General features: G+C 38.2%; 1 protein-coding gene across 1 annotated transcript; it reads left to right on the top strand.

Annotated features, from left to right (window-relative positions):
- Positions 1 to 760: 760 nt before the first annotated feature.
- LOC141051993 (olfactomedin-4-like) lies at positions 761 to 12,510 on the top strand. Its single transcript, XM_073549156.1, has 5 exons — positions 761 to 852; positions 5,106 to 5,255; positions 6,199 to 6,411; positions 7,931 to 8,084; positions 11,300 to 12,510. The coding sequence occupies exons 1-5, from the start codon at positions 796 to 798 to the stop codon at positions 12,094 to 12,096; spliced, it is 1,371 nt and encodes a 456-aa protein (XP_073405257.1). The 5' UTR covers positions 761 to 795; the 3' UTR covers positions 12,097 to 12,510.
- Positions 12,511 to 13,240: the final 730 nt, after the last annotated feature.

The raw sequence follows: 13,240 nt of genomic DNA, 5'->3' as shown, positions 1-13,240 counted from the left end.
GGTATGAGTGTGGAGCAAAGGCATTAAATGAAAAACCAAGTGCTAAATAGTGATGAGCGAGTATACTCGTTGCTCGGGTGTCCTCCGAGTATTTTGGCGTGCTTGGAGATTTAGTTTGTATCCAAGTAGCTGCATGATTTGCAGCTGCTGGCCAGCCTGAATACATGTGGGGGTTGCCTATTTGTTAGGGAATTCCCACATGCATTCAGGCTGTCTAGCAGCCGCAAATTATGCAGCTGCGTCGACAAAAAGTAAATCTCCGAGCACGCCAAAATACTAGGAGGACACCCAAGCACACTCAGGAAAACCCAAGCAACAAGTATACTCGCTCATCACTAGTGCTAAACTTAGGTTTATGCTTTTCGGTATGTTTCGTGATTCCAGCAGGCAGACCCCGAGATTCGTCAGAGGTATATTTGGAGCGATATGCATTGGAATGAGCATTTAAGGATCAAGTGTTGTTGTTAATATATAAATGAGAGTTTCAAAAAGATGAAACTTTCTCTTTTGGCCAAATTTGCACATGTCTTCCATGAACCATATAAAACTGTAATGAGATCAGCAATAAAAATAATAACTCAATTGCAAATATCCAGATTTCCAAATCCATATCTCAGGTAACATTTTTCCCACCTGTTTATAGCACCAACATTTATTACAATTCACAGGATTATTAATTTTATGACACATAAATTGAGGTTATGACCAGTGGAAAAGAGGAAGTATACATGTCATAACTGTGTGTATATATAGTGGGTAACACAAGCCAGTGGGACAGAAGACAAGGAGGACACCATGTTCACCATCTTTGTTTTACTCCTTGGCATCGGCCAGATTCATGCAGCCAACTTGGTAAGTTCAACTCAAAATTTGACTATTTTTTATGAATAAATACGATATGTCAAAATTATTTTCACTCGGGTGTAGAAAACTCATTTTGAGCTGTCCTACAAGAATATTCTAAGTTAATATTATTTTTTTATAGCACCAAAATATTGGGTGACTACCCCATTCAGGTTTCTCAATTATTAACCGTAGCATGGAGTAGCCAAAAAGAATATTATATGGCTTTTAACACCTTCAGAAATATTGCTCAATAGTTAAAGACCTATACCTGAAAAAAATATAGAGAGCTCTCTAAGGATGTGAGGAGTATAGTCTACAGAACAGTAATGCAATTCATAAATTTAATGTTTGCAACATCTTGGCACCCACTGAGCTGCGGCATTTTTTGTAAGAATCTATTGCTGTCACTGCAGGTTGCACCTGTTCACACTTGCTTCATTTTGTTAACCCTGCGTTAGGTGCATCTCTGGAACACCAGAGTTTGGGTGCAATGCCCCTGACAGGCACAGGTTAGAAAATCAGCTATGACAGTGTTGTTGAACCAAACGGCAACCCAAAACCCACTTTGTTTTTTATCACAAAGTGCCCACACGGCTATTTAACTTGTGGCTGAAGCAGATATCTCAGAAGACTTGCAAAATACACACACTGCCCCTCTGCAAAATACACACACACTGCCCCTCTGCAAAATGCACACACACACACTGCTCCTCTGCAAAATACACACACACACATATTGCCCCTCTGCACAATATGCACACAGATATACACTGTCCCCCTGAATAAAAAAGCCACCTATCCCCACGCACTACCTCTTGCAAAACTGTGTCCCCTTTCACAATAATACATTTAATGTTCAGCTCCTCCTGGAGCTCTTACCAGTGACCACCTGCAAGGTCTCTGCTCCTCTGCGGCCCTGGCGTAGGCAGTAGTATGATGAGGTCAGTAACATGATGATGTCATCACACTGCTGCACATCGGATTTAGGGCTGACAGGCGCTCCTCTGCCCCAGTCCAGGCGCAGGACAGGTCAAATGTATATGTGTGTTTTAAATGCGAATACATTTGAATAAGGGAAGGGAGCAGTGTCTGTGCGGTGGTGGGCCTGGAGTGCGTATCCACAGTGAGGGCTCTGCATGCCCCATCTGGCACGTGTGCCTTAGGTTCGCCACCAATGACCTATAATATTTAGGTATCTCAATTTCAGGGGTCTAAATGTAATCAATGATATACAAAAACTTGGCACACACTAGTGGATTCTGATGCAGAAAGGTGATGGATTTTAATAAAGTACAGTACATACAAATAGACGTTTCGGTCTATGACCTTCATCAGTGTACTGTAGGCATGAAACAAAAAAATAAAAAACAGCAATAAACATAGATACAAAGAAAGTATATACAAAAACTGGGTCGCTCGAACAGAATCGATCATAAGCATATGCAGAGACATCAAAAACATTAATGCACATATGTGTAAGGTGTATATGAAAAGGGAATAGTAGTGGAAACCAAGGTCTACTGAGTAAGAGAGAAACATACCGTGAGACTGTACTGTGAGCTCAAAGATAACTGGGCATAATTCTAGAAATCCTATGGGAGAAGGGTACTATTATAGGACTTAAGGTACACTGAATGGTGGGAGTATTTAACATACCCAGATTACATACCGATAAATGAGGAGGCACAAGAGGCCGTTTCTCTGCAAAAAAAGGAATATATGGAGCTAATGAAAAGGGTCCCATATCAAAGTATAAATAAACTAAGTATCCATAAGGGCTTACCGTTGCTTATAAATGGTAGATGGACGCGGTATCCGCCGCAAGTCAATGGCACTAAGTGATTGGGGAGCATCAGGGTTTATATCCCTGAGAAAAGTGGAGGCTGAGTGAAGGAGCGCGGACCGGAAGTGCGCAACCGGAAGTGAGCCTGGCGTGCGCTCCACTAACATCATTGTGCGCTCCAGGCACTGAACTATGACAAGAAGGGGGCGTAGATAAGAGACGCCAGTATGTGTGTATGAATACTAATGAGTGGGATGGATTGAGGGGAGATACATGGTGATGACTAGGTTACCATAGTAACCGCTAGAACGTGGTTACAGGAGGTGCCAGAGAATAATGTAGAGAAAGTTCAGTGCTCTGGTGACGGTGATTTCAAGACAATTCACAATTGTTATCCAAATATAAAATTAGTGGAATGTTGGATGACAAAACTTGTGGTTATTTAACTAAACAATCTCCAATCACACCTGTCTTTTACATTCTCCCTAAAATACACAAAAACTTAAATAATCCACCAGGTAGACTGATCGTGGCCTCTACTGAGTCCATCTTCTCTCCCATCTCGAAATATTTGGAAAAAATTCTCACACCTCTCATAAAATCAACACCATCTTTCCTACTAGACACAGGAGCCTTCCTGGATATTATCCATAATCTAGGTCCAATTCCCAAGGATGCCATCCTTGTTACATTTGACGTTAAAGATTTATACACGTCTATTCCTCATAAGGAGGGTATCCAGTCAGTACGTATGTTTCTCTCTTACTCAGTAGACCTTGGTTTCCACTACTATTCCCTTTTCATATACACCTTACACATATGTGCATTAATGTTTTTGATGTCTCTGCATATGCTTATGATCGATTCTGTTCGAGCGACCCAGTTTTTGTATATACTTTCTTTGTATCTATGTTTATTGCTGTTTTTTATTTTTTTGTTTCATGCCTACAGTACACTGATGAAGGTCATAGACCGAAACGTCTATTTGTATGTACTGTACTTTATTAAAATCCATCACCTTTCTGCATCAGAATCCACTAGTGTGTGCCAAGTTTTTGTATATCACGAGTCACGGATTGGGATCCTACTTGAGCACCACCAATACCACAGGGTTGTGCCAACGGTTTTGTTCAATTAAATGTAATCAATGACCTTCATAGGGCTATATTAAACAGGAGCATTTGAAATCTGATGCAAAAAAATTAATAACCATAAAAGTAATAAACTAAAAAGTACCCAAATTTTGCAACCAACGTCAAATAGCCTCCAGTTTTCCGGACATAACTATTACTAAACATTAAAATTAGTTTCACATCCCCTGATGAAGCCTTGGGTGAAACGTGCGATGGGGCTTGTGCACCAGGACACATGTATCATGTATTTACAGTACTTATCTTTCTCACTAAATCACTTAGTACTAGTCAGAGCACTATGCTCCCTGACTATGGGTATTTTTGGTAGGGTCTTTACCTGTTTAGTGCTGTTTCTAATAAATTTTATACTGTATACAATGTACATGTCTACTGGTACCACTTTCAGGAACATTCTAACTTTCTGTGTTGCTGTATTTCCCTTCATTCACATCCAACATATACATGGTTACTAGTGACAATAACACAAAAAAAATGAAGTACAATACCAAAAAATATCTAGAAAAATTAAATATATTAGACTATAGATGAAAAAGTTTCAATACAATAATGCAAAATATTCCCTCAACACATGATGTATGCTTAGGTCGGAATCTTATCTAAAGTCAATATTTTTTGATTAGACGAACTTAATCTTTGTGCATCAAACATGTCATTATTGCACACTATCATGCCACAAAGATGCAAACATATGCATTGTACATTTTAAAGTGTTTAAAATTGATATTAAAAAATAAATTTTTAATGAGTTGAGAACTACTAGATACAGAAAATAGGCACAGTGATGGGGCAAAGTTCATCACTAGGCATGCAAATATTTTTAAAATGTTGTGGGATAAACATTTTAGGCAGAATTTATTAGGACTGGCATTGAATATGTCAGTCTTAATTCCTTAAGAAGTGCATGCTACTTCAATGAATACAGATATTACCTGTGAATTGAGAAGTTTGAAAATGAAAGTTCTGTCATGGTGGAGAGAGAAGTGAATTTCTCTAATGTGATATATTAAAAAGTTTCTTATTTTCACGTGTGCTATTCATTTATTTAATAAAAATGTATATGATGGCTACTCTTTACTCCACCACCATCTTGATTACTTTGTTTACAGCCTTAAATGTCCCTTTTTATTTCTGTTGTGAAGTTGATGAAACGTCAGACAATGGTAACATGCAGTCAATCTACTGTATAGTCAAAAATCCGATCTGCTGTTTCAAGTGCTTGTTAAAACTATTAGAAAACTACAATTAAGTACATTTGCATTATCAAAGATTATATTATAACATAATTCTCACAATAAAACACTAACTTTGTCACTTTTCAACAGGTTCAAAATTTCAAGGGTTCTGTGGATGAGTTTGGTGTCTGCCAATGCTCCGTTGTTCTCCCCGATTCTACATTCCCAGCAGATCGATTGGAATACCTGGAAATAGCCAACCAGAACCTGAGTATCACTGTCCAGAAGGAGATCATAAAGGTATAGGAAGAATTATGACCTCTACTCCCATTGAATATGAATATTGCTATAACAGATGTAGAGAACTCAAGGCATTTATTCTAAAACATCATGTCCACTTTTACAAATCCATAATACTTTGCTTTAAGGGTTTTTTGTAAATGAAACACTTTTCTATATGCTCTACAAGAGTACATGGTCAGTTCAGAGTACAGAATTTCCCCAATGTGGGCATCTCTTGTCAGACTGGAGAGCCTCTAACAAAAATATACTTTCCTAGTGGCAGACCTAGTCCACCCATGTATTTTATAGCTGTTCATTTGATTGTATGGCCCTCCATATCTTCTGTAGCCAAAGCAACATCAGTCAACTGACCACTAGCTTAGCAATTGCCATAATAAAACAACCACTTTAACCAAATATAACATTAATATTACATTGAAGTTATAAAGTCATTGGCACTAGATTCTAAACAAGGCATAAAAATATACAGAGACACTTATTTATATTATTTATATTATTTTTCAGCTCATGAACTTAGTGCACCTTAAACCTGGTCCTACATTTGTCTCCATTAACAATGCTTTTGATTGTCCTTTTTTTTACACATAAAATGTTTCAAAATGAGGATTCAGCTATTGAATTGGTAAATTTACTACCTAGGGGGTTGCAGAAGTAGGTATACAGTTTAAAGAGTAGTTGAATTATAGTCATGTTATCAACTGTGCATGGTTTTCTTGACTATTCATATAATTCTTGGATAACTTCCCAAGAAAAAAAGTCTAGATCTGGTGACTGTTATGGCCATCCAATCTGTCCCTGTCTACCTATCCTCTTATAATGATAAAAAAATAACACCAATAGACACTGTATGCTTATATTGTATATCCACCCCCTGTATTATTTCACAAAGTTCTTCTGCCACCAATGAACAAACTTCTTATAACATCCTACTACCCCACAGATCCACCACTATGAAAGTACACTGATTATCTACAAGGAAAGGCTAATTAATCTGACCAAACGTGTGGAGTTGATAGAGATGGGAGGTTTCTCGTACACCGAGCTGGACTTTGAGTTGGTGAAATTGGAGATTAGAGAACTGGAGGCTTTGATACTGCAACTGAAGACTTCTATGAATGGTACAAATGTTCTGGTCGAAGCTCTCTACTTAGAGGTAAGAGAGATGTGGATAGTAAAAAAGACACAAATAAAAGCTCTTTGGTCCCAACTTAAAATATGTACTAGGATCACTATCTACTATACCATATGCCATGGTCTCTCTATGTCAGAAACCACTTCTCCAGTGGGTTTCCCAATGCAGGAATCAAGGATGCTAGAGAAGAAAAGATCAGCGAAAGGCATCTACATTGGTGAAATATCCTTAACAGAATTGAGATAGTAGGATGTTTATCAAAAGAATGACTAGCTTCTTCAAGCCAAGAAGACCCAAGAGTTACCCACAAATCCATCTGCTTCAGTGACATTCAAAGCTTAGGTTTTCCGTGTCTGCACCAGTCCACAATGCAGTTTAGATGACTGTCCCTTTAGTAATTAAGCAAACTACTTTACTAGAACTAAATGACTATATGAATTTCATAAATAAGCTGAGATTGAAAGCCCCTAAAATAATGTCATTTTGATTGGAAGAGCCTGTAGAGGGTAGAGCAGATGTTGGAATACACTCATATTAAACATATTGCATCTGCCCAACCAGGTGAATGTCCTAGTCTGACATTTTTGTCAGGCTTAAGTTGAAATCCAGTCTTAATATTTTTTTGTAAGTCCTTTTGGGAACTAGTTCAATATTTAGTAGCTTTAACAGTCCATTTAGAAAGGGAAATAATATTCTGAAATTTGAAAAGACAGAATATTGTTATGATAGTAGGGAAGTATATTATATGGTTGTTAATAATGAAAGCAAGCCTGCAGCAACAAAGTTTGCAACCATATGTTGTACTACCTTCTCGTAACCCAGACATGTAAAGGTACTGTCACACTAAGCGATATCGCTAGCAATATCGCTATAACTTGTGACGTTATAGCGATATTGCTAGCGATATTGCTGTGTCTGATACTTACCTACAACCCGCTCCCCCGCTGCTTATCGCTGATCGCGCGAGAACGTCCTTGACTGTTTCTTGTCGTCAGCTTCCTGCGGCGCTTCCTGTGGAGAGACGAGCGACGCGTGGAGCCGGGCGGGAGGACGCAGGATCGCCTCGTCTGACAGGTAAGTAGCGACCCCCGTCCCCAGCGATGTTGCTGGTGACATCTGCCTGTGTGGCAGATCACTAGCGACCACTTAGCGATGTACCAGCGATCCTGACAGCATCATATCGCTGGTCGGGATCGCTGGTACATCGCTAAGTGTGACAGTACCTTAAGATTGCCAATAGACAGTCACTTAACCTTCTCTGCTTTGAAAGCTAATTTCATTGGGTAGTCTATTCTACATAGCTACAGATCATGTCTGTGATCAGGACACAACAAAAGATATTTTTTTTAATTAGAAAGTATGATGATATGATTTTTGCACACTGTTTTATATCTGTGAGTTTAAAATTCAATATTGAGCAGATTGGGAAATTATAGTTAAATAAATTTTTTGTATATCTCTTTACAATGGACCCCATGAGACACCAAGGTGACCACATGTTCTTTGCATATGTTTCAGTGTAATGTGTTATCTGTTGCAGATACGTAACATCTCCATCATGGTGAACCAGCTGGAAGTCTATGACAAGAACAATGTTCTAGTGATTAGAAGGGAAATTGCAGCCTTACAAAAACGGCTGGAGGATTGTGAGAAGAACCAGACTAGACCAAATCCACCTCCTCCAGTGGACTATGGTGAGTCTTCAAAAAAACATTACTTGTCCACCCTATTTATGCTCCTGTCATTCTATGAGAGTACCGTAGCTAGGTCCGTCTGGTAGCTGCTTTTTTCCAGCAGACTATTGGCCAACATTAGTCTGAGTATGAAGAACTTAACTGTCATTTCTAGAAAAATTATAGAAGAATGTTTGTGTCTGTTTGTGTGTGTGCCTTTGTTCTACCCCTCCGCTCACTATCCATATACCTAATTTGGATGTGTCTGTGCACAATGAGTCATCCACAGCCCAACCATCTGTCTGTGCACAAGATGGATCAAATTCACGTAGAGAAGCGAATCGCATACGGATGCGTAACCTGCATCTTAATGAAACAGAAGACGAACGAAATTGTCGAAGAACTGCTGATGCAGCCCGACAGAGGGCGGCCAGAGCAAGAGAAACGAATGAAGTAACTGAATCACGTAGAACATCCAATGCTGCACTACAACGAGCAACACGCAATGCACAAAGTGATACACAAATTTCACAAAGACGAGAACAAGATGCCCAAAATGCAAGAGCCACTTGATGACGGCAAGTTACATTTGCCGTTAGAGGGCTTCTTAATCAAATTGATGAGACACGTATTGAAGAGCACTATGCTGGCAAACTGACATTTCGATGTCCATTCTACCAATATAAAAATTTCAAAGACGAAATGGCACAGGACAAAACATTCCCTTCCTGCTGCAAGAGAGGGCACATCCAACTACATCCCATTCTTATTGATGATTAATTAGTCAAGTTGATGAAAGGAGAACATCAGCACTCCAATAACTTTATGGCTAATATAAGGCAATACAATTGCTCTCTTGCTTTGGCATTAATGGAAGCACAAGTAGTGCCACCTCCTGGGCATGGTCCATTACTGTTTTCGAATTCATGGACAAATTTACCACAGAACTGCCCCATTGCATCCCGCTGTGAGAAGTACTCCCAAGTATGCCCAGATTTATATCTTGGACAGTGAAGAAGCATTAAGTACAAGAAGTCAAGCAAATAAAAAGTGCCTCCCAGCACTGCTGTCATTTCTTGAAGAGAAAATGAAAGCAATCAACCCACTCACAAGAGCCTTCACAATGATGAGGGAATTTGAAAGAGAGGAAGAGAGGATTGCTGAATTAGAAAATCGCGATTCACTCGAAATAACAATGTCAAATATAAATGACTACAATGATGACCACCGATCCACCAAACCACTGCACGACCAGCTCTATCTTCACCTACTGTATTTACACCCATCCCTTGTAGATTATGTTCCCTCACGGGAAGGATCCTCTTTCTTTCTGTACTAGTTGGTGACTCGTTTTGTTCAATATTATTGTACTTGTCTTTGTTATCCCTTTTCACATGTAAAACGCCATGGAATAAATGGCATTAATAAAAAATAAGAATAATTTTAATTATTTTTTCAGAAATGAAGAGCACATATAAACAAAAGTTACTTTGAATATATCTTATTAGAGAAATATGCTTCTTCTGCTGAACAGATTATTTACTGTCAAAAACAGTTTATATGCAAGCTCTACATAGGTGGAAGGGCATGCCCTCAGTGTAACTTCCTTCGATGACTCCAAGGAACCCAAGTCTGACACCGTACTGCCGCATGATGTGAAACAATTTTTACTGTTTTCCATGAGTTGTACCGAGTTTAGAAGTTATCTCCTATTTATACACTACGGAAAACTTCCTGATTACTGGACCTCTACCGAACCAGGGCTTTGAAGATTCCCATGTGAATGAAGCAATGGTAGATCATGCATACTGCAGCTCAATTGATTCTCTAAGGCGCTGAGGGAGATACAGTAGCTGAGCACTGAGTTTGGTAGTTTTTCGTCACTCCCATTAAGAATGGAGCAGGGCTGCTAGGGGTCAAACTCCCAGCAATCAGGAAGTTATCCCCTACTATCCTATTGAAAGGGAGGGGATAATCTCTAAACTTAATACAACCTACGCCCTTTAAATATGACCATCCTATAATGAAAGCATTGTAAACTGAGAAAGCTCTATTGAAAAAATTAACCAAAAATTTGTTCGAAAGCACCGAAAATGCCATGCCAAAAAAATAATGAAAATTAAAGTAAAAACGAAGACAAATAAGACAAAGGTCATTAAATTTAAATGTCAAGAAGAGCTGTGGAAGTCTGTACATTCATTTCCATCTAAAGGACAGCAGCTTCTTCCTGGTCTCATATACTGTAGTAGACAGTGTGTCAGACAAAAATTAATAAGTAACCTTAAAAGAAGTGGCTTGTCCTGGTACAGATAAAGAGCTACACAGAACATGCAGTACTGTATTATAAAGAAGAGCCACATACAGCCATCAGTAGTCTTTAGAGAGCTTGTTGCCCTACCAAACTGAGAGAAGAAAAGCCTTAGTTAGGTGACAAAAAAGTAAATGGTGACTTTAAGAACAATAGTCATAGTAGAATAGTGACTATGGAAGGCTCCTAGAGTTCCACAGTGAAGACTAGAGAACCTTCAAAATATACAATCATGTCAACCAATTCCAGCTGTCTTGCCTACAGGAAGCCAAACAAACTCAAAGATTCCCAACAAGGCCTGTAAATAGACATGTGCTGGTGAAACTTGTAAAATCTGACAAACATTGGCATTATTTGTAGGTAAAATGTCAAAAAGTCTTCAAATGTAAGTGTGCTATGTTTATAACTCCATAGCCATGGAGACCCAATGCTGTAAATGCTGCAAATTGTTCCTCAATAAAAAGTCAGAACACATCTATTATATTTCATTTTCTTATTTTTACCATACCTGCATGTAAATTAGTTGGCTTCCCGAAGGAACAAAATTATCTTGCTAGTGCCCCCAATTGGAGAAAGCTATTCTCTATGTCAAAATGACCAGTAATATATGCAAAGGACATTAAATGGCAAAACACTGACTTATAGAGTAGGTATCTAATATAGGTAGCACTAACAAAATACCGTAATCTTCTTTCCTCTGAGAGAGCTCTAATTTGCATGTTAGTTCCATGGTTCATAGCCAATAAGACTAAACATGATCGTCTTCTTAAAGAGAGCTAGATCATTGCAAAATAAAACTGTAACATAAGAGAATGTGAAAAAAACTGAAAACGTCTGAATTTTATTTGTAGTTTTTAACGAATAAGTCATTGACTGATTTGTAAATACTTTATGAATATGTTATATGTGATTTTGTTTCTTTACAAAGGCAAATGTGGCCATGGAGGAATAGCGAATATCAGCAAACCTTTTGTAGTACAACTGAACTTTTGGGGAGTCAACTACAAATCTGGAGGTTGGGGAAGTGACTCGTTTCTTGGAGCTGATCAAGGAATGCAATTTGTGGCTCCTATCCAAACAGACGGAAGGGAAATGAGGACCGTACGTTACTACGAAACCTACGATGATCTCTTGATCTACAAACATAAACAAGAAAAAACCGTTCCAACAAGTGGACAAGGAGGTGGGATGATCATGTACAACAAATCACTGTACTATAACTGCCATAACTCCCAGAATCTCTGCAAATTGAACATACAAGCCAACACTGTGGAGCGCAAGGTTCTCACTAATGCCGCCTACAACAATCGGTTTTCATACTCATCAACTGCTTGGCAGGACATAGACTTTGCAGGTGATGAGGATGGGCTCTGGGTCATTTATACAACTGAAGCCGATGGAGGAAACATTCGCATTGGTAAAGTTAATGACACTACTCTTGAGTCAATGCACACATGGTCCACTACCCAGTACAAACGTGGGGCCACAAATGCTTTCATGGTGTGTGGAGTCTTATATGTCGCTAGATCCCTCAGTACAAAGAAAGAGGAGATCTTCTACATGTATGACACTAAAAACAGCAAAGAAGCCTATCTGAGCGTACAATTTGATAAAATGATGGAAAACGTGCACAGTCTCTCCTACAACCCCAACGATCACAAGCTCTACATGTACAATGATGGTTATCTCCTCACATATGATCTTATTTTTAAAGCACTTAAATGAAAAGAATCTCAAATGTATTTTTCAACTAATTGCATCAATCAATAATTAAGAGTCCTATGATATGCTGATGATTGATGTTTTAAGGGATTGCCTGAGCCTACAAAAAGTTTGGCTTTTTTTTCAGAAATGGCACCCCTCACCCCCAGAGCCATGTCTGTATTTAATTATGGCGGTTCTTAGAAAAAGCAGAGCCTATTGGTTTAATTGACATTCCATATACCCTATTGATAGATCTATTCTTTTATCTACATATGAACTTAGATTTGAAAAAATTTTGAATTTTTAGAATTTTGTATTTGATTTATATTTGTTAGTAATTGATTTAATTTCATGCAAATAAAGCTAAATTGTATTGCATTTCATATGAGCTGAAAAGAATAATAACTAAACCAAATAAACAACTGAAAAAATCTACTGATGCTTGTGAATCTTCTTATACTCAAATAAAATGGCTAACTGAAAAGATGGTAACACGGTATCAAGATATACATCTTTCCTGTACACTCAAATAAGGAATTTGTGAGCTATTTAACCACATAAGGTCACTTGATTGACTGTTTGTTAGAATATTAGAAAAAGTTATATGTTTATCTACAATTTTTTTCATATTCTCAAAGAAATTTCCAAAACATTTATTTTTTAGGTACAAATTCACTTAATCTACATAGTAAATAACATTCAACCCACATTCAAGAAAACTGTGAACTAGAGATGATTAAATCGATCGATTTTGAATCAATTTTCATTCAATTTGCTTTTCTTAGTTACCGTACTTAGTTATATGACTCATTTTTTTCTGCCTTTGGTTCGATGTGAAGCCTTGGTGACTTGATGGATTAATGACCCACCAGGGTCTTCTCCGCTGTTGTCTTGATCGCATCAAGCCATCGGATTGCTGGTCTTCCTCTTTGTCTTGTTCCTTCTATTCTTCCGACCATGATGTTCTTCTCCAGTGATTGCTCTCTTTGTATGATTTTCAGTAAGATTGAAAAAAGACAAATGTCCATCAAGTTCAACCAGTGCATGGGGAAGAAGAAAGGGAAGAGGCACGTGCACAACCACAATGCATTTTTAAGTACGCCCCAAAAGAACTAATCTTTCCCTAATGATCCTAATTGTCAATTCACTGCACCAAACATTCAGA

The sequence above is a fragment of the Dendrobates tinctorius genome, unplaced genomic scaffold (genome assembly GCF_039654945.1).
Source record: "Dendrobates tinctorius isolate UK_male_01 unplaced genomic scaffold, ASM3965494v1 ptg000158l, whole genome shotgun sequence".
Taxonomy (NCBI): Eukaryota; Metazoa; Chordata; class Amphibia; order Anura; family Dendrobatidae; genus Dendrobates; species Dendrobates tinctorius.
The sequence above is the reverse complement of the archived record's forward strand: the minus strand, read 5'-3'. Positions and strand labels throughout refer to the sequence as shown.

Excerpts from the sequence above, each read along its gene's own strand:
- LOC141051993 (XM_073549156.1), top strand. The coding sequence starts at position 796 with ATGTTCACCATCTTTGTTTTACTCCTTGGCATCGGCCAGATTCATGCA. Across the intron at positions 6,412-7,930 it reads TCGAAGCTCTCTACTTAGAG|ATACGTAACATCTCCATCAT; the intron begins GTAAGAGAGATG and ends TATCTGTTGCAG. Across the intron at positions 8,085-11,299 it reads ACCTCCTCCAGTGGACTATG|GCAAATGTGGCCATGGAGGA; the intron begins GTGAGTCTTCAA and ends TTCTTTACAAAG.